We start from the raw sequence: 23,244 nt of genomic DNA on the forward strand, positions 1-23,244 counted from the left end.
AAGCCCTTTCTCTCTAGGTATTTTGATAACCAAAAATAAACCCAATGCAGCGAGCATTGACCATGTACTGTATTAAACACATTTCAGAGTTGTATTACGGTAGCTTTACATTTCCACACAGCAGGACAGAAACCATCCCAAACTAGCTAATAGCAGTGCTGTGGTCGTAGACGGACACTGATGAGGGCTCTAACATGACTAACACACTGTATGTAAAGCAGAGGTAATGTTACCACTCCAACATCGATTATTTTTCAATATCAGAATATTTTGAAAAGTTTGGTTCTCATACCACAGCAGTGTTACATACCTGTCAATAAGCTTAACATTAATATCCATACAAACCTGGACTACTATAGGAATAATCAATACCACCTGACTAATCAGAATACAAAGTGGTCTAAATGGATTTAATAAAATCGATGTACATCAGGTTCTTTTTTGGCACACATAATAAATACCTTTAACCACTGCAAAATAGACAACCTGCATGAATATACATTACTTTTTAACCTGTTGGACTTGCTTTAGTTATAATCTATGTCGTGTAGCATTGCAGTGTTTGTAGCCCAGAGAATAATTCTTAAGTTTTTTTTTTCTTTTCTAGAAAGTACTAAATATTCCAAAAAGAAAAAAAAACTATTAGAAGATAGTGAAAACCAGTGGTGAATTACTGCTCTGAAAGAAAAGCAGTCACATGGTCACATGTTTAAAGACACTGAAAGATGCAAGCCTAAATAACACAAATAAATGTAGCAACAGGACTCTAAGTGATAACTAATTACAGTGACACCTCGGACTGCGAGTAGCAGTTTGCGAGTGTTCCGCAAGACGAGCAGATATTTTAAATAAATTTTGACTTGAAAAAGTAAGAGTCTCCTCTTATGTTAGCTCCACACACAAACACAGCGCCTGCGTGCATAAACGGAAACACTTATCTGTCGGGATTTATTTTTACTTTTTTTAAAAGGTAAAGTGCAGGTTAATTTGTTTTATTTTTACTTTATATTTTGTGTTAATTATTTTTATGTATTTCTTTTTTTGAGCTGTGGAATGAATAATTTAAGTTTCTATTATTTTTATGGGAAAATTAAATTTGGTTTACGAGTATTTTGGAATACCCGTAGTCGGAGCCCGCTTCCGGAACGAATTGTGCTCGCAATCCAAGGTTCCACTGTACACACAAACGTCTAATGTGAACAGATTTGGGCTTTTCAGGTATTGGCTAATATGTGAATGTTCCAAAACACTTTAATTATTATAGGCTTAATATGATTTTAAGGCTTTTATAGTTTATCCAGTAAACATTAATTGACTGTAAAAGACTTTTCTGGGTAAGCTCTACTACAGAGTAGCCATGTTTAAAGGTGCCTTAGATAAAAGCAAATGAGGTCATCACAGCACATTGTGGAATACTAGTGTGAGTACTCAAAGTCAACTTCCAAGAAGATGGGCCATATAAAAATTCTCTGATTCAAAACATAAAGGGGTTTTAATCCAAAAGGCTCCTGAGCGGTGCACTGGGGATGTTCATTAAGCGATTGGTTAATTTTTGGGTGATTTGGTACAACGCTAAACCATACAGTTCTTTGTTTAAGAGGAAATTTCAGTGTATATCTAATTTATATACCCTTATAAAAAAAAAAAAAACACACAAACAGAGGCTGAATTAACCAGCTTAAAGTAAACAGCCCCATGTTGGTATAAACAACTTACACATACACGACGATAAAACCTTTCCTTCACTTTTATCTGTTTTACAACATTTACACACAAATCCCCTGAAATAAAATTCACATTTTCATTAAAATAATAATAAGATTACAGCATTAAACGATCAGTGACTATTTTTGTTCCTCTGGTACAGATGGCGTGTTCTAGTTGAACTGCCCTTTTTTGTTCCTTGCAACTGCTGTAGAGGGCCAGCAGGTGATGGTACTGAGGCTCTTATTGATGCTTTTTGTTGATTCCATTGTGTGTGTGATTCCTACAGAGAGAGAGAGACAGACAGAGAGCTGAATGAGGTGAATGTCCTTGGTATATCATGTTGCTTAAAAGTGGGAAAGATAAAGCCAGGCCTCATGCCAGCCACATGCAAGTCGGCACTTTGACCTTATTTGTATGTCCTGCAGGTCAGGTAAAGTTAGACAATATTAGGCTTCATCAGACTTTATGAGACTGTATAAACCCAGACTCGGGCAAACCCTATGAGACCACATTACAGTTGATCGAATGCATCAGAGCTTATTAAACTAGCAGTCTCCACAAGTCTATCAGACCCTATGATAATCCAAAACACAGCAAGTGTTACTTGTGTAATGAGTTACAAATCTGATAAAGAAAAATCACTGATAAATCAGTTTTATTTCCCCTCGCTCACCCTTCTCCAGAGTGCTGATTTCCTGAGTCATGCCTCTCGGCCTTGACCGATTCCTGTGTCTCGGTTTCTTCATACTCTCGTACATCATTGATTCCCGTCATCTGCCCAGTCAGGACCCTCACCACCATCTGCAGGATGAACTGCATAGCACACACAAGTGGGGGTGAGTTAAGTGAATGATCTCCCTCACGTCTCGACTCCCCACAGGAATGTGTCATTAAAGAACACCATGAGTGTTGCGTTGATTCTGGCATCGCCAATAAACAAATCTTAAATTCAAGGTTTATGACTGTGTAAATTTGTGCACCCATGACGATTTAGTTTTTCGTTACTAAAAATATGCATCATCCAATTTAACATTTATAATAATTTAATAACAGCTTATCTTTTAGATTTAGCCTGGTCTGCCTTCATGTCTTAAATGAACTAATACAAAACTAATTAAGAAAATAGGACTATGACATACATCACATTGGGCTTTTAACTAAAATTGTTGCATGTGGTCTATTTGGGCTGATTTATGACATGCATAGGTTCCCTGAAAGGAGAAATGGCTCTAGGCTTTTATGGGTTAAACACGATTATTGCTGCACATTTAATTCCATAAAAAACAAAACAAAAAAAAAAACATTAAATCATATTATAATCGCAATTATAGACCTTTGCAGTTATTTAATCGCAAAAGCAACTTATTACAATTATTTGTCAAATTTTACGCAGGACTGACTTTAAACCAGTGGTCAAAAACTAACGCTGGCAAGTTCAATGTGTTAACTTTGTAAATAGTGCACTTATCTGCATGCAATGTGATAATAAAGTGATTATGATTTGTTGATGGAGAAGGATAAAAATAGTAATGCACTGGAGACTGTGTGTGTGTGTGTGTGTGTGTGTGTGTGTGGATGTGTCTCTTTGTCAAGAAAGTTTGTTTTGCATAGCAAAATTACAGCTTGTGTTTTGCATTAATGATCAGGTGCTCTCAGGTGACCTCCGCCTTAAAGGCAGTGGCTAAATTAGGCGTGCTAAAAATTTTGACAGTTTATTTTTAGAGTCACAGTGTCTGCCTTACCAGGAACCAGTAGATGTTCATGAGCAGCAGTGCAAACAACAAGGCATTGAAGAAAAAGTAGAAAGGGATGTTGGGGACGGACTGCAGGCTGGTGATGAAGGTGGCGTGCAGCACTTTGAGGGGGAACCAGTACAGTCGGAACCAAAACCTGAGGAGGAGAGTAAAAACGGGAACAACTGTCAAAAATATAGTGAGAATAAAACCAAAGCAATGGTTAACAGCAACAATAAAAATGCACACAGGATACTTATATTTACAAATATGAATGTCTTCATTTCAAATAACTTTAAACCAATCGTTTAGTTTATCCAGGTTTATACCACATCATTGTTGAGTTCTAGGTTCTAATTGGTCGGATGATGTTGGTTCATTTTCCAACATCATGGTTGATGGTTCATGTTGGTCTAGATAATGTTAGACAGTGAGTTCTCTGAATCTGCTCTGCTCATTACGGTGACAAGAAAGAGAAATGACTGTTTATTACCGCTATAATGCAAGTGAGACCAGCAAGTTGTTTTGTAACTGTTCCACAACAATTAATGTTACTATAAATGGAAAAAAAGTAGCGCAGGTGATGCTACAGCCATCTGTATCTGGGACTGAAGAGAGTGGAATGGCTCACGCAAGCGAAAGGAGCGGGTGGCGCTTTTCCTAAGACTGTTACGTCGCCTTCTAACAACAGGCCGAACAGATGCAGTTGGCGGATTAACATGCCTTGGATAAAGAACATGTTAGCCTACACCCTGCTTGCTGATAGCTGTGGCTGATGGGGAGTGCATTGAAGGTAAGAACTGAACTGAGAAACAAAAAGAAGATAATCGTGGAAAATGAAACAATTGTCCTGTAATGGTTAGCACGTTGTTCTGGTTTGAGAGAAATAAAACATTATAGCATATGCAGTCACCAAAAACACATTAACTTATTATTTTAATTAAAGTTTGCAACATCCGTTTCTGAAACATTTTATAATCCATCTGTTCATGACAAATCAAACAGAATGTCGAAGTACAATCATCAAGTGCACCAGCATCAATTGTGCACAATGTGGAATCCATATTTTATATCTTTTTAAGGGCTTCCGGTATGTCTTTTGCTTACTTAAAGTTTTCATTAAGTTTGTGGGGAGGCGCTAATTCTTGCCTCAGGTCGGAGTTTGCACGTTCTCCCCACGCTTGGTGGGTTTCCTCCAAGTACTCCGGTTTCCTCCCACAGTCCAAAGACCAGCAGATTAGGCTAACTGGTGTTCCCAAATTGCCCATAGTGTGGGAATAAGCATGTGTGTATGTGTGTGGCCTGTGATGGATTGGCACCCCGTCCAGAGTGTACCACGCCTTATGCCCCAAGTCTCCTGTGATAGGCTCCAGGCCCCGGCGACTCTGTACAGAGTAAGGCGGTATAGACGATGAGACGATAATGAGCAAGTTTGTCTTGTTGATCACAGATCATGTTTTATGTTTTCTTTTCCGCCTCTGCTGAGTGACTGAGTGTCACATCACAAGCGTGTGAGTGAATAAGGTGAACAGTGGAAATATTTTATTTATCAATTTTTTTTTTGTGCTGGAATCTAGTTTGTGTTTTATGTGCAGGACTCACCATGTGACGCCGAAGCCCAAAAAGCCCACACTGGACAAGACATCATTGATCAGGTAGAATTTTCCTCCACGGATCTTTAAGTAGACGTTGAGTTTTGTGAACTCTAGCAGAATATCATTTAAGTCGTGTAGGAACAACACGACTAGCCCGATATTATGATACCTTTAGGAAGAATAAGAAGAAGATAAATGCACCAACATTAGTAGACTTAGTGTAAAGAAACAGAGTCTGAGAGACACATGAAAAGTTTGCAACCTCAATGCTGTATAATTTATTAACAGAAGTCTAAAGTGTTAAACAATGGAAATTCTGTAACAGGACAATAAAAACATTACGACAACACTTAAAAGGTGTAAGTAAGTAAAGTAAGTAGATAAAGTGTGACATTTAATATCCGTCCTGAGTAACATATTAGCTTTGTATTCATCAGTAACTTCTTTCTTTTCTTCCTATCTAAACATTGTAAAGGAGATTTTAAGACTCCGAGACATGGACCACTAATGTATTCACAACTGTGTTCTCTCTGTTCTCTGACCTGAAGGCATAGGAGAACCCAATCAGCGCTAGAGTGATAAAGTGATGCAGCAGCATGACGGCAGAGTCTTTCCTCCATGCATCCATGTACATAGTGGCGTAGATGGAGTGGCCGTAGAAGCTCCCCTGGATCAAGTAACCAATTGTGATGTCCATGGGCACCTGCATCCCACTCTTCCAATCTATTGATCAATTATTCATGGATTAATACAGTATCGATTACAAGACTCAAATTTTTTTTTTAGGTGGAGGATCAGGAAAGATAATGTTAACATTGTAAAACTATATCAGTCTGAGGAAGCACTTAAGAAACCCAACTAGGAGAACAGGAAATAAGTAGGGCAGCTCCAACGCCACACTTTTTTGGCTGGTATACCCCTTTAAGATCCCACAGAACATCTGCTTTTACCACCTGGAACTTGATTATTTTTCTGCAACCTTATGCTCCAAAAACTGGTTTAAAAAAACATGTGTGGTCAAATTAAATTATTTGATTAAGATGACAGACCATAAATCTTGCGAACTATATGTACAATTTAAATGTGACAAATGTGTTTACAATCTGTGCATCATTTTTTTCATGCACATTTCTACATAAAAAAGCTAGTTGTTTCAATATTAATTTTTAAAACCAAAATAATAGAAATTCTTTTTTAAAAAGTGGTATGTTTTCTGGTTTCCTATTTTGATGTGATCTTAAAAAAAAAAAAAAAAAAAGCTAGAACTAATTAGCCAATTAGTTTTCCCCCTAATGTGACCTCATGAAAGAAGATACTCTCCCCAAGCTTGTTGCTCAGCTTCTTTCAGCTCTGCTGTTCTCTGTTGAAGTACGGTTTAGCATTGGCTCATTTACAGAGACAGTGAAATGGTGCATTCAGTAGACGAGTGAAACAGAAGGAGTTTGCGAAATGGTAAAATGCGTTATCTGAGGAGTATTTCAGCTGGGGCATTAACAGACACTTTGGGGGAGATCCAAGGCCTATGTCGTGTTAAAAAAATAGAAAAATGTAGGACCCTTCAGTTTTTTGTCACTCACTGATATTCCTCAAAATAAAGTAATGAAAGCATTAGATATTGTTTAAATATATGCTTTGTTTAAATGTATGTTTAGGTTTAAACATTACGTTTCTTACTGTAGTCTCTGAAACATATGACTAAGGTACTGTAACCATCACCCTGCCCAACTGGTCATTCATTTTCATTCCGGTTTTATTCGTCTTTGAAATTGATCATTTGTAATATATTTATTATTTGTTAGTTTCTGGAAAAAAAGAAGGTGAAGAAAATAACTTTTTCTTTTTAGTTCTCAGTAAAATTTGACATTTCTTTGGGGCTTTCACCAGACCATTTCACCCTACATCCAAAAAAAAAAAAAAAGATGAATGATGGAGAATTGTCTTTTAAAAACTGCATCATTAATCATTAAAGTTATGTAAGGGTGATGGGAGAGAATGACCACAGAGGATGTCTAAAAAGCTGTTAGTTTAATTACATGCATTAAGTCTGCTAATGTTTATCGATCACATTCTCCTCTTGCACTCGAGCTAAGAGCCGGAGTGCTTTCAACATCAACAATAAATAAGTGTTTCCCAGCACGATACACAATGCTCACATAAAATGCCTACCCGAAAAACTCTGATTAGCGCTAAGTGACCAGAATACTGTTTTTTCCATCACTGATGCTTTAAGGGCAGATGTCTGGATGTAGGATGTCTGTATAATAGGGGTGTATCATTATGCCAAAATCATTGCTCGGTTTGAAATCGGCCTCGGCTTGCTCATCAGGGACAATCTGGATATTTTGATTTATACATACTTTCTCACATTTTATACACATTTTCATAATTTTCCTTTGATTCTGTAAAGCTGCTTTGCAACAATGAGCAAAGTTTGAATGATTCAATGATTCATTTTTCAAATAAAATTTAATCAAAGTCATAGTTAAGTCTTTTTTTCAGTAAAGTAAAAAGATAACTTTTTCTACCATTTATTATAAATGTAACTAGCAAACAGTGGCAAACTGGGCATTATTTGCTAGACACATAAGGAAAAAAAAGGAAGCATATACCTTCGTTTAACATACCCTACCTAAAACATTATACAGGCATATTTCTTTGCTAAATCAAAAAGAAAAGAAAGTACACTATAAGTCATCCTTGTTAGCTGCTTGTTTGATTCTAACAAAACATAAAGATCAGAAATTGCATCATTCCAAGCGATGAATTAAATACAATTAGGACATAATGCAGCATTATATGTGAAATAGTCTTGTTTGTCTTCCCTTTTTAAAGCTCTGAATCGATATTTAAATCTTTTCCTATGTGCTGCCTGTTTACCTTGCCTCTTTTTTTCAGATATCCAAGTGCATGAGCACACGAGTATGTATACACAAGCCCTGCAAATCATCTGCTGTTCAAGTGCCCGTGAATGACTTGTCATTATAGAAACAACAATTTATTACAATGGGCGCATTTATTATATATTAACCAGTGATTTGGTATCATAGCTGCCGTTACAGAAAATGAGCAACTTACTGTAAAAGACAGAAGATGGGTTGTGAAAGAAACCATAGTCGCAGAAGAAGAGCAGGTAGGTGCTGTAGGACCACGACATTGTGTAGAAGACCAGCTTCCACGCACTTTCTGGCATCTTCGCCACATCTTTGGGATGCAGACGACACCACTGGCCGAACGGCTGCAACAGACAACATGCAGATTCTTAGCATTTAACATTAAAAATATTAAGTGCAATTCTGTTGAGCATTTTAAATTATTTCCAGAAGAAAACATTTTCAGCACTTCAGAACAGAATCATTAGAAAAGGCCTTTCTGACAATTTAGATTTTTGTACTGACGGCATGCTTTTCTAATTGCTTAGTGGCATACCATAAGAAATAAAATGCTATGTATGCACACAACATTTGTGCTTTTGCACCACCATACAGATAATGTTAGCATTTTATGTAACTTTTTTTGTCCTTTATTGGATTTTTGACATCTCTCCCATTTGGAAGAAGTCTATACTGAGTGCTGTGTAAAAACAAAACGTTTGTTATTACAGTCAAGTAGAGCTAAAGTAGACTAGATTAACCTGCTAACCATAGCTTGGCTTATTTGGCTAGGCCAAATTCTTTTGTCATTTTAATTATTTTTTTTTTTTGCTTTTTATTAATCTGAAGTAATTTACAGAATCACTGCTGGCGAATAATCTCTGATTTCTGTTTACTTAGTGATAAAACTAGCAAAACGTTTTTGCAGTTTTACTTCCAGTTACAGTATACCTCACTTCATAAACCTTGCTAAGTAAGTGATCTGACACTGAATCAACCCGACTTCAGGACGTGAATTGAACATGCTGTGAATTCTGGGTTGTTGTTTTTTTTGTTCACAGATTCGAGTTGTTAAACAGAGTTAACGTAGAGCTGTAACACTATGAAATGTCATGCAGTAGAAAAAAGGTGTAAATAACTGGTGTACAGTATGTGACGCACAAAATGATTTAAACTAGTTTTTATAACACTCTCTCATCATTTATTTAGCTGTGACTGTCACTAATTTCTTTAATTTCTAATTTCAATAAATTTAGTTTAGCATTTGGTAAAGGTTTGTGCTGTTTATGTTTCCTTATTAAATATATCCATATAACAGAGTTATGTACATAAAAAGTGTTCTTGGACAGTACATACTGGTCTCAGATTCCTGTAAATGGACACTAACTACTAACAGCACATTACAAACAAGACCTTGGTATTAAGGTTCTCACTGACTCTTCAAGTTCCTCTGCTTTGAGGAACTGGAAGGTTAAAAAAAAAGAAGAAAAAAACGGCCATCGCTGATTTGTCTCAGATCACATACTTCAAGTGCTAAAAACGTAGGACATGCTTCATGGCACATTTCTGCATGCCAAGTGAGAAAATATGCAAAGGAGTGAGATGTAAAGAGCAGATACTTTGTGTTTTAACATGAACGGCTGTGGTGAATTTATTTTTTATTTTTTGACCCATTGTAAAATTCTAGCGATATTGCATAGGGATCTCGTAGAGTGTGATGAGTGCTAAAATTATAGTTTGGTAGTTGCACATCTTTGCATTTGAACTTTTTATACATTTTTGATGATGGTTTTAAACATATAAACATATAACAGCAGTTAAATTAGATGTATCAAATCTATTACCAGGCCATCAGTAAAGTCTGGTTGTTTTGTTTAAGGTCAGACCTTAGAAATACACCGGCTGGCCAACACATTAACACGCTAATATTCTGTTGGACCGCCTTTTGCTTTGATTACGGCTCGCATTCACCGTGGCATCCTTTCACTATACAGAGTCGCATTAATTTCTATCCATTATCTTGTATTCATGATGGGGGAGGCGGACTGCTGCTTGAAGCCTTTGACAGTACATCCAGGTGGTGATTTATTATTTATTTATATTTTGGCTGGGCATGGTAAGAGTTATATTAGGGATAGACATGAAGGCTTTTTCCTGGTGAAAGCTTTAAGGTTGTGCGGTTTGTTAAGTTACAGTCTATAGGTGTGTATGTACGTGTGTACGTGTCACTACAAGTAATGCTATCTTCATTCTTATCTCTCCTTGATAAGACTCTCTGTTCTGCCCAGTCCTACATACAGACATTGGGCTATTGCATTACGAGACATGAATGATAACTATTTACGATGACCAAGCATTCTCTGCTCATGTTAAAAGTAGATGTCGTGTTAAAGTGATCTCAGGTTTACCTTGTTACAATTAGTGCTGTAAGAGTGAGTGAAAGCCAGGGGGGAAATTGGGACATCAACCACACTAAGGCATCAAATGACACCACTCTTGTAATTAAGCCACAAAATACTCATAAGTCTGAGAGACAGTCCACTTTGGAGTGCAGTGTCTCTGGTCGGCTCAGACGGCTGGCTGTTTTGCGAGAGGGCTAAATACTAATCCCACATGCATCCTATCATCCTGGGAGTATTTATAGAGACCAGCTGTCATCAGTTTGTCCCTATACTCCTCTTCAACCTAACACTCCAGCTCCATCTTTTAAACACATACAGTACTCAAACTGTTGATGATGATGACAGGTAATCCAACTCGGAGTTCTACATTATACACACACATTATATACATATATACATATATACATATACATATATATACACACACATACACGTACACGTATACATATAATAGTTAGACAGCCCATTTTCTGTGAAATACTGGCTTGACCAGATCAACAACTCTGATTCCTCTTTTGCAATCAGAATGCAATGCAAGTTTATGCACTGGCCTTTTCGTCAACCCTAAGGCTGCAACAATTTTTTTTTTCATCAATTCATCATCATTCAAGTACTCAATAGCTTTTATTTGGCCATCAGCTTTTTGTATCTTAAGGTAATTTAGTACATGTGGTAACTGTTGTAACAAAAACGATAATGAAGATGAAGGTTTTTAACTTTCCTGATGAAACAAAATTTAAACCAAGAAAAAGCGTAAGTAGATGCATTAAAAATAAAATTAATCAAAGCTTAAATGAATTAAAGCTTAAAGATTTATGAGAATTAATTTGAAATGTCAAGAAAGCTGAGAGGAGTCTAGCAAAGGGAAGTGTGAAGGGCTGGAGAGCGAGGTATGTGGGAAAAGAACACACCTCTGAGGAGAAGATGGCTAATTACTCTGCGGCTAATTACGCTGTGACTTGCAGCGACATATAGTCAGTGAAAATCCACTTTCTCTTCAGGTGTGAATCCTTTCCCACTAACCTGACCCTCGTGTCCTTCACACAGCAGCCACGCCCCCTCTAACAGAATGACTTTCCAGCGGCAGTTTTTCTCGGGTTTAGAGTGAAATTTCCCACACTCTATTTTCCCCTCCTGGTTTTCTCTCTAATTTAGTCGTGTCCAATTCCTCCCCGTTACTAGGGCGCTCCACATTAAGGCTACTACTACCACCCAGTCAGGAGGGCCAAAGACTATCATGTTTCCTCAAAGCAATGTGACGCCAGCAGACCGCATCTTTTGGAATGCTCTCTGGATGATAGGGCGAAGACTTTAACACTGCGCTACTCGGAGGCGCCCACTCAGGAGATTTTTGCTCAAAGTGTTTGCCATCGCACAATTACTTGCTTCACTTCAGTAAGCCTGACACCTACATGTCGGAGACGTCATAAATGAATCGACCATTAAATCTGTTGTCGACTAATCTTATTATTGATTTTAATCGATAACGTCAATTAATCATTGCGCCCCTAGTCAATACCATAGCTGGAAGAAACACCTTAAGCGAGTCCAAGGTCTAGGACTGCAAATCATAAGGTCTCAGCATGCTTCATGACTTTTGGCTGGCTTTCACAAACAACCTGACGTAATCACATATCAGAGACTCTGCTCATTGTGTCATACACATGGAAAATAGACAAACAATATTGATGAATGCATCATGCAAACAAAGCTTGCCTAAGCTCATTTGTTCCGGGCATCCCATGGGTTTCACTAGCATGCTACATTTTCTGCCCTCAATTTCAACTATTGGTATCATGCATTTAATTTCTAATTTCCTACGCAATTCTTTCTCTTCTTGTTGTTCCATCATTTGTTTATACACTTTATGTTTGTAAACAACTCCTACATTACAGCAGTTTATGCTATCAGCAGTGAACCATTTCCTTTTCCTGCAGTCAAGGAAATGGTTATGAAATTTTAATAGTCTGAAAAAACCCAGATGGCTGAGACATAACTACAGGGGATAGGCAGTTTTACCTTCTTGCAACTCTCACAGTTGTACTCTCTGCAGAAAGTAGGCTGAGTGCATGTACACAGCGCTGCCAGTACCTAAAAGTAGTTGCTCTACTTCCTCTCTGACAAAGTGACACTTCCGCTGAGAAACATACAGTTTCCACAGACATAAAAAAAAAACGCAGCCTCACCATAACGTTCCTCTCAGCCTTTCTGTGTTATCTCCAAAGCAGACAGCATGCTTAAAATGTTGTTTAATAAAGCTTACTGTGGTCCAAGTGATCTTAATCAAATGCATCTCACACACACACGTCCTCTTAAAGGGTGGAGCAGAAAGGCCAGGGGAGTAAAACCATCTCCGCAAACCGTTTCTGTAAATAAATGAGTCTCTGATGGTTTGATAGCCTTTAGTTTAATTAGCGGGAAAAAGAAGAAAAAAAGGACTAACAAAGCTTTCCTAAGTATCAAAGGATTGGAGAAAGATAAAATGCATCAATCCAGACACTGACTGAACCATCTGTAGGACAACTTCTGGTGATTTACCGTAAGAGTGTCCAGGCACAGGAATTACCAGGTGCCCCCGATACGAAGTTATCGTGGAACCTAGATGCCGATTCGTTTTTTTATTGCAATTCAGTAACTATGACGATTTTTAAAAAAATATCCAATACAGTCGGGCAACAAAGTATTTAGTCAGCCACCGATTGTGCAAGTTCCCCCACTTAAAAAGATGAGAGGCCGGTAATTTTCATCATACTGTAGGTACAGTATACATCAACTATGAGAGACAACAGAAAATCACATTGTAGGATTATTAATGAATTAAGTGAATTCCTTGGTAAAATACGTATTTGGTCACCTACAAACAAGCAAGGCTTCTGGCTCTCACAGATCTGTAACAGCTTCTTTAAGAGGCTCCTCTGACCTCCATTAGTTACCTATTAATTGCATCTGTATTTTGGTATTAATGGCATCTGTTATCAGTATAAAAGACACCTGTCCACAACCTCAAACAGTCACTTAAACTCTCCACTATGGCCAAGACCAAAGAGCTCTCAAAGGACACCAGAAACAGATTTGTAGACCTGCACCAGGCTGGAAAGAACGGATCCGCAATAGTTAAGCAGCACATAGGCATGAAGAAATCAACTGTGGGAGCAATTATTAGAAAATGGGAGACATACAAGACCACTGATAATCTCCCTCAATCTAGGGCTCCACGCAAAATTATCACAAGAACTGTGAGCAAAAACCCCAGACGGGGAACCTAGTAAATGACCTGCAGAGAGCTGGGACCAAAGTAACAAAGGCTACAATCAGTAACACACTGCGCCGCCAGGGACTCAAATCCTGCAGTGCCAGATGTGTCCCCCTGCTTAAGCCAGTACATGTCCAGGCCCATCTAAAGTTTGCTAGAGAGCATTTGGATGATCCAGAAGAAGACTGGGAGAATGTCATATGGTCTGATGAAACCAAAATAGAACTTTTTGGTAAAAACTCAAACTCAAGTTGCGTTTGGAGGAGAAAGAATGCTGAGTTGCATCCAAAGAACACCATACCTACTGTGAAGCATGGGGATGGAAACATCATGATTTGGAGCTGTTTTTCAGCAAAGGGACCAGGACGACTGATCCGCGTAAAGGAAAGAATGAATGGGGCCTTGTATCGTGAGATTTTAAGTGAAAACCCCCTCCATCAACAAGGGCATTGAAGATGAAACGTGGCTGAGTCTTTCAGCATGACAATGATCCCAAACACACCGCAGGGGCAACAAAGGAGTAGCTTCGTAAGAAGCATTTCAAGGTCCTTGAGTGGCCTAGCCAGTCTCCAGATCTCAACCCCATAGAAAATCTGTGAAGGGAGTTGAAAGTCTGTGTTGCCCAGCGATAGCCCCAAAACATCAACAAGAATGGGCCAAAATACCAGCAACAGTGTGTGAAAACCTTGTGAAGACTTACAGAAAACGTTTGACCTCTGTCATTGCCAACAAAGGGTATATAACAAAGTATTGAGATTTAATTTTGTTATTATTTTTTATTTTTTTGTAATTTTTACGATTTTCTTTTCTTCTTATTTTGTCTCTCATAGTTGAGGTATACCTATGATGAAAATTACAGGCATCTCTCATCTTTTTAAGTGGGAGAACTTGCACAACTGGGGGCTGACTAAATACTTTTTTGCCCCACTGTATAAACATTATATATTTTTTTTATTTTGTTACAATTTTAAACAAACTCAACCAAGATTTGCTCCTACCACACTATAAAAAGTCCAGCTCGATAAATGTTGAATAAATTAATATTGTATTTTTGGCCCTACTTCTTATAGTGGTATTTGTTGAAACAACAGGTAAGACAACTTTGAAGATCCACACTGACTGAAAAAAAAAAAAAAGTTTAGTTAGATTACAGGTTATTTAAACAGACAGTGTTAAATATGTGAGGCTGGTGTGTTTCCACTAATCGTTATACTGAGGTAACCTGACATTTCTGAGGTGAGCTTAGCTAATGTTAGGCTTCATGTTATTGAATTGTACAGGAGCTAGGGAGCTAAACTTTCATAACTTTGCCTCGAGATTTACCCAGTAACAGCATCGTGCTCCATCCCAGCACACATGACCGCGCAAACACTCAAAGAATGTTTAAGAAAAACCCAGAAGTGTTTAACAGTTAAGGAGTACTGGCCTTTAGTACTCGGTAAATATATAAATATATTAAAGATATAAAAACTGCCAGTTACTGTACCTGCAGTTAGTTACTTCTGAGAATGAAAGTAAAACCCCTGACAATATCAAACGCTTTTAAATATGATACAATGCATGGCTTTAACCCATCATTAGAATTCCAGAAACAGTATTTTACACACTCTGGTGGTATACTGTATATAGCCTTATTCATATCTTTATTTTAATCATAACTAGCCTTTATGTGCAATTTATTTTCTTTTATTTTCACAAGGCTTCTCTTGTTCTCTTTAATCAAAGCTCTGTTGTAGAGGATTAGGACAGAGGGGTTGACAGCTGGCCTTTTGGAGCTACTGGGTTTTAAAAACTCATCTTTACAAGCAATACACCATTTCTCTATCACAAAGAAGACACTCAAACACATCTGCCAACTGACCCCATGGAGTTTGCACTTCAATCAGTCATTTCACCTGTTGGCAACTGGCAGCAATCTGGCATGGCCTTATTTGTTTCATTGTTTGTCATTAATAATACACAGACAGTGCAACATAATCTGATGGTTTAGTGATCTGCACAATGGCTCCAGGTTTATACCCCAGTTAATGTGAATTACAGCCCAAACTAATTGTGTAGAAGAGAAAGTACCTTACTCTTTATTTATTTGTTCAGTCATTTACCATGACAGATCACACCCATGTGAGCCCTGGGGGTGTTAATCTAAAAATATCATGCCATATAGGCAGGTGGTGAACTAATGACATTTATCACCACATTATCATACAACTTTAATCTAATACCTACTACAAAAGAAAGGAATAAAAAAAAAAAAAAAACTGAAGATAGAAGATATGTCCAAACTTTAGACAGGTAGTGTACAAAAAAACAGAAAAAAAAGTTCTTCAATCATTACTAGGTATATCACATTTCCATACTTGTGTCTGTTAGTAATGGTGTTGGAGCATGTCAGAAAGTCACATAGGATCTGCATATAAGTTACAGAATGGCATTTCTTTATGATCTATACGAGCACATGTTCATCACACTATAATGTCATATACACCTTATTACACAACTATCACAAGTGCGGTGTGATAATTACTAGGCCATAAGGCAAAAGCATAAACTGAACAAGATAACGTGCTTAAAAGCATTAGAAGGGTTGCTTCTTTGACATATTGATTTAAACCTTTATCTATATGTATTGCTCCCAGTTTCAAACTCGATAGCTGAAAAGATCTTTATGGGATGTCTTTACAACCCGATTTCTACAAAATATTTATACCACATGAAATTGTGAAATTCTCTCCAGACATTTCTGATTTTCAAAAAAATCAGAATTAGATTAGACTGAACTTTGTCATTGTGTAAAGTATATGTGAAAAGCCAATGAAATGCAGTTGTTCCACAACAATATTTGTACGGAAGAAAAGAAAGCGACACATAATACAAGTGACCACTTTTAGTTTTTTTTCTTCTTTTTTTTTGAAGAGATTCTTGCTCTACAGCATTTATTCCAATGAGTACTTAGCAAAAGTCTTATTTGAAAGACCTTTGCTAAGTATTGTACACGGTACAAAATCCCACAGGTTTCCAAGAGCTTCAAAGAATCGGGTTAAAACATGGTAAAGGCAGGATTTGCCTAACATTTACTGGCCTGGTAGCTCGAGTTTGTTTCTATGTAGCTCAGCTAAAATGGCTGTTTATGAACTATACTTTAGGTCTTGCCCTTCAGCAATCGTCTTATAGATATTTTGACATTTATATCATAGACATTTTTCCAATTTCCCAGTAGTTATTTCCCAGTAACCACTGCTAACAACACTGGGAAGACTAATGATAACACATGCTTCCTTTAAGATGCATGAAACTAGCCACTAAAACTTTGTGTGCTGCTCAGGCTTGCTACTTGCTATAGTATGAACTAATCACTTAGCACTGTTACGATTAATGTGAACAATGAACGCTTCACAATTATCTCTGCAACACATAATATAGCACTGTCAGCATGTGAGCTATTTGAAAGGATTATTTTTCCAGATTTAATCATAAAATTATTAAACAATAATAAACAACTGCTTTTCCAAACAAACACGCTTGGAATAATAAAGACAACTTCTTTTTAAATTTATAAAGTACTAATCAAAACTAGTGATTGTATCACGGAAAGGAAGAGAGGAGGAGCTTAAGGACAATGTGTGCGTTTTAGTAAAATGCAAAAACCTAATGTCATTTAACCTAATACATCATCAAAATATCATCAAAAAATCCTGGTTTTGGATTGTATCCAGAGCACTGCATCCTTTGTGTGCATCCCTGCTGTCACACATAATTGCTATGTGCCAACTTGTGCCCATTATGGAAAAGACAGGTGCTAGTTTTGCATTTGTTGGAGAAACCACAGCTTAGACTAAACCATAACCTACTAATGACAATTGATACAGGAACGAAATGACCTAGCAATGTGGGCTTGGACGGACAATCTCTCTCAATGCAAGTCACCTGCCATTTTCAATTCCTGTATATGCAATTCCTCAAAGTATTAAACTGGCAAAAACATTTTACTTCCAAATGACTGCAAAGTTTCAAAAGCAAATCTAGTCTAGCATAAAAACAAAATAAATCAGAAAATATAATCAAAAAATCATATCACGTTGTATTGGTGTACCTTTCACCCATCTGATGCAAAAAAATAAATAAATAAAATTTTTTTAAAAAGAAATCAACAAACACACGCCTGAGTGATTTTTTTAGCGGACTTTCAGACTAAATGCTGTGGGTTACGGCAGGTCATCTGTAGTTGTATGTTTGGGTTTGGTAAACTCAAGAGCACTCATTTTCAAAGAGATAAAACAGGGATGTAAACATTTGGACAGCATAGTCTGCTTTGGAAATAATGTTTTCAGAACTTAGATGAGAAACGAGACAGCAGACTAATAAATGAGTCCATAAGTCCCCAAGCCTTTTCATCATGTCGCTTCCTTTCAATCAACGTCAGGCCATGCCTGGAGGATGAACACTTTTTACACTAACAAATTCAATGTAAATGACCTGCTGTGTTCCAAATAATAGAAGGTAAAAGGCAGTTGGTCAAACTCAGCAGCAACATTTGACTGCATGGATTTTTCAAGAGTGTAAATTATGTCAGTTATGGGGGAAATAAATAAATAAATAGATTATTTGATTAAGTGGTTCATGTAATGTAACAACTATAAATGGGTTTATTTCTTAACAACAGCACATCCCAATGTATTCCTCTTTCACCACAGTGGTGTGGTAACAATTGACACTGTGATTAAACAATAGCTTGTCTATCTAATATAGATAATTAGCTTTTAATAATTTAATAAGACACGAAAAATGGAGCCCATAATGTTACCAAAAAAAATAGACTGCTTCATCCTGAAAATGCTGAAAATCCTAACAGCTGTACAACTGACTGTTAAAAAACACTGACATGACGTGTGTGTGTGTGTGTGTGTGTGTGTATATATATATATATATATATATATATATATATATATATATATAAAGTATATATATACACACATATATATATACACATATACAAAATACTGTATATATATTATATATATATATAAAATGGGGAAGTACTGGTTCAAAGTTACTGATCGGAAGGTCGACGTTTCGATCCCCAGCTCCACCAGGTTGCAACTGTTGGGCCCTTGAGCAAGGCCCATAACCCTGCGCTCTGACCCTCAGCTATGCTGGGACATGCAAAGAAAGAATTTCATTGTGCAGTAATGAATATGTGACAAATAAAGACTTTACTTAACGTATTGTACCTGTTAAAAAAAAATTGCTGCCTTTTGCGATTAAATAATTGCACAGGTCCATATTGTGAGTTTAAATTTAATGCGATTAATTCTGCATCGCTACTAAATATTACAATCAGCAAATTAATCTAAATTTGTATCTGCACCATTGCATCATTATTGATGAAATTGTGTAGCTTGGGTTAGTATTTAAAAACAACTTAAAAAAAAAAAAAAAAACTTGCCCTTTGCATCCCAAGACTCATGACACATATCCAACATATCCAAGATTAAACAGCAGGGATTTGAAGTCCACTGAACTGGGTGGATTTGTTGCAGCAATATATACAAACCTTTAAGACTGAATCAGAAAAAAAACACAGATAAACTTGGAGAAAGATAAGGACATGTGCCAGGAATTGATTACTTACAATAACTTGCAATAAGTTTTAATAAACAGATTCCCCAAAATACAAGACTACTCATGCGGTCCAACTGCAAAGAGGGTGCTTGGGCTAAATGAACACTATTGCTTTTAAAACCTAAACAAACCGCAGCCCTGCCCACACTACCCAACTTTTGTACATCGATCAGCCATAACATTATGACCACTGACAGGTGATATGAATAATACTGATCAGGGGTGACAAGATCTCACCCATGCGTATATATATTTATTACACACACACAAGTATAGGCAAGGACCAAAGACCAGCCAGTCTGGTCCAATCCCACAGAAAAGCCAAATGCAACACTAATCACCAAAATGTCAATGGTGGCCATGAAAGAAAGGCACCAGTACACCCACTGCACCACAACCTGACCACACACAGTGCCCAGTAGGCAAAGAGTCCAAGGCTGCTGACTTCGCCACCAAAGATCCACTTGCTTGTGAAGCTGCACCCACAACCCACACCATCTAAAGGATTCACTGTTAACATCCTGGCCCCAGACACCACACCACACACCCAGAGGTCCTGCAGAGCCACTCCTTAAGGGGCCAGAGCCACACACCAAAACCTAGGTGGTTAAAACCTAGGTGGTTTTAAGGTTAATTGATTCAAAGTTATGGTTGATTAGAAATCTATAATCTACTGTAATATAAATCTAATACTACAGGGAAAAAGTGGTTTAAATATTTATATTTAGGTGGTTTAAATATTTATTCTTATTATACTACTTACAGTATATACACACACCCCTATGCAATTATAGCAATTTAGACAATAAAGGAAACATAAGTATAAATCATGTTGTACCCATTATCTCCCTAAGATGAGGTTTACAACAAAATACCACACAGTAACTGAGCTTTATGAACCGTGATAAGCAGGACTGTAGCTGTTGATACAGTGGTCAAAGTTCTCAGATAATTCATTAAACTGGGAAGCCTTGAACTACCAGACACATACACACACACACACAAACAGACACACAGATGCACAAATATACAGACAGACAGACACACACACAGACAGACAAACAGACACACAGACAGACAGACAGACACACAGACAGACACACACACACACACACACACACTATCTGCAACACAATCTCATGTATCACTGCTCACTCTCTCCAGGTTGGATGCTGTTTAATAAAGATGCAGTGTTAGACACCCGGCTAGCATTACCGAAGCGTTTGAAATATTTAGTGAGAAAGTGAACGCTTACGTATTGATTTTTTATCCTAATGAAAATAAAGAGCTGACAAAACCTTAGACCAAAACAAGGTACACAGATGCATGTCATGTTTTGAATAAGAACTGCCATGTCCTCCCATGATCCTCTCTGTCTTTAGGGCTAGAGCTTTTTCAGGAAGTTCTGCTGCATATGCACTTTCAGCATAGTAACCAGCTTGTCCTGATACTAATTCCACAGGGTAACTGACTAACCTTTGATCACAGTTCATAATCTAATCACAAAAGAAACAGAAAATGTTGGACCAGTCCAAGGGAAAAAAAGAAAAAGTTGGACCAGTCCAAGGGACATGTTCTGTCGTACAGATAATTTTAATAATGCATACAAAAATTGTGTTCCATAAGAATGACTCATAAGAATCATGAGTCATATTTCCAAAAACAACATCGTACAATTAAGATGTTAGAGATTTAGAAAAAATAACTCAATGCTAAAGAAGTATATTTTAAATATCCTGCATTGTGCTATTTATTTCAATATTAAAAAATAAAAACTGCCTAAAGAAGACTGTACACCCAAGTCAGTAAGGAAGTAAAGAGAGGATTGGTCAGCAGGTGCAATACTAAGAGTTTAAGATTTGGATACCCTATTGTAGAACTTGCAAAGAAAGTAAAAAAAACAAACAAAAAAAACATGCAAACTATATCCATATGTACACATCCACAATAATGAAGAGTGCAACTGTGATCTGGCCCAATTATAACGTATTATAATCATGCAAACTAGTATTTAAAAAATGATTAAAAACACAAAAGGACCACACTCGTCACTTTTTTCCGAAACAATGTGCAGAAAGCAAAATGGAAAACAAGGAGAATCCATTTACATTTGGCAGACGCTCTTATCCAGAGCGACTTACATATTTATTTCATTATACATCTGAGCAGTTGAGGGTTAAGGGCCTTGCTCAAGGGCCCAACAGTGGCAACTTGGTGGTTGTGGGGTTTGAACCTGGGATCTTCCGAACCGTAGTCCAATGCCTTAACTACTGAGCTACCCTCAAAGCCGATATTAACACTTAGCTTCTGGCAGATGCTACAGTTGAGTCCCTTCATGGAAATTTTCGTACCTGTGTAAATCAAAATATTTAAATGTTTTAACTAAGGGTGGGTCAGTAACAGGTCATAGAGTCTGTGCAGGATTACTCAATTAATCAAATAATGAAAATGTTCATCTTGTTTTAATACATGCTTTTGTATGTGTACCCATGTTTTGTGAGAGTTTTCGTATGTGCATGCCTTGTACATTTTAACCTGTGAATTTTAGAGGTTGGATCTGTGTCATAGATGAGCACTTGAGTATTGAACTCTTCAGCACCTACCACAAGTGTAATCTACTGTATATCCTTATAATAATTGTGTGTTGGATATTAGACGGACTAAGCAAACCTGACCATGGAGCAACTTACCACAAACAGGTGAGATGTCAGAGCCCATCTCAGACTGGTCCAGATCACCACGCAGAGAAAGAACAGCATGATTTCTGTAGGGGTGAGGTATGCATGGTCCAGCAGGGTCTGTATGGACAGTCTGATGCCACAGTCCTTACAGTCTCTGTAGGCGTCCAGTGAAACCCTGCATGCTGTGGAGAAGAGCTGCAGGTATCCCGGCATGGGCTCCTCCACTGACACGCCTGACATGCTTTCGAACACACCTGGACTTTTTTTTTTAAAAGAGGTTAAATAATGTGTTTTTAAGTCTGCAAGCTTTCTTTTAAGGGAAGATTTGAGGCTTTAAACTTCACAGTAGGACCTAGAATCTGTATGTCCTTCCACTTAAAATGGGTTATCTGTGTAATAATGCACACCTTTATTAGACATCCAGGTTATAATAGATTATAAAGGTCCACCGAATGATTTACGTTGTCTTATATATATATAAAAATTTATATATCAAATGATAAGGAAGATGCACAGCAGTATAATGAGGTAAAGTGAATAAAAGCGCCTTTAACGCTCCGAACAAATGGCGGACGCGCGCGCGCTATTTCCCGTTAGATCGCCGCCCCGGCGCTTCATGAGAAGACATCCACATGTCTGTCTGCAGCTCAAATCTCCAATCTGTTACTGAGCTATAATGAAATAAAAGAAGTGAAAATCCTAAACAGTCCGCGGCTGTGTGAGAATCCGGCTGCTGATGATGATAATGATGATCCGCTTTCAGCCCACATTGTGCTTTTTTTTTTTTTTTAACTAAAAATTATTTTTTAAACGGGTTTATTTTAAGTATACCTCGCTGTACATCCTCCTAAAAAAAATATTACTATTATTTCTTTTAAAAGTATATAAGCACGTATGAACCGCAGCTACAGGTGCTCCTGTTTGAGTGTCCGCGTTCGCAAATGCATACAACATACATCACGCTTTAAAAAAAAAAAAAAAAAAGAGGGCGCGTGGCCGACGTTGCGTCGTGACGTCATGACGTCGCGTTACGAGCCCTCTGTAACGGGTCTCCCAAATATCCACAGTGTGAACACACTTTGTAAGCAGTCTGCAACTTACTGAATGCTAACCGCCGTAAAAAAAGAAGAACAAAGTGTGGTGGCTACTTAAAAAATACAAATGTTTAATTGTTAACATTTTAAAACAATATTTACAGAATAAAAACGCAGCATACAAGATTCAGGTGTAAAAACTTCATCTATATTACTCATCATCTATATCACTTAATCCAGTTTAAAGTGTAACAGGGGGCCTGGAACATATGCCAGGAGACTACAGGTAGACGGGTACATCCTGGACAGGGTGCCAATCCGTCGCAGGGCACACACATACACACACTACG

At 37.5% G+C, this 23,244-nt stretch overlaps 1 protein-coding gene across 2 annotated transcripts; it reads right to left on the reverse strand.

Annotated features, from left to right (window-relative positions):
- Positions 1–516: 516 nt before the first annotated feature.
- On the reverse strand, positions 517–22,798 carry cers1 (ceramide synthase 1). 2 transcript variants are annotated; one of them, XM_053513199.1, is made up of 7 exons: positions 21,870–22,798; positions 8,111–8,270; positions 5,578–5,758; positions 5,043–5,204; positions 3,450–3,597; positions 2,381–2,520; positions 517–1,987 (listed from the first exon to the last, which is right to left on the reverse strand). In XM_053513199.1, exons 1-7 carry the CDS (start codon positions 22,098–22,100, stop codon positions 1,948–1,950), a joined length of 1,062 nt encoding a protein of 353 aa, XP_053369174.1. In that variant the 5' UTR covers positions 22,101–22,798; the 3' UTR covers positions 517–1,947. The 2 variants fall into 2 exon arrangements, with proteins under 2 accessions (XP_053369174.1, XP_053369175.1); XM_053513200.1 differs by lacking the exon at positions 21,870–22,798 and adding an exon at positions 12,494–12,527.
- Between the last annotated feature and the right edge of the window lie 446 nt (positions 22,799–23,244).

Source organism: Clarias gariepinus, chromosome 15 (genome assembly GCF_024256425.1).
Source record: "Clarias gariepinus isolate MV-2021 ecotype Netherlands chromosome 15, CGAR_prim_01v2, whole genome shotgun sequence".
In the NCBI taxonomy this organism is placed as follows: Eukaryota; Metazoa; Chordata; class Actinopteri; order Siluriformes; family Clariidae; genus Clarias; species Clarias gariepinus.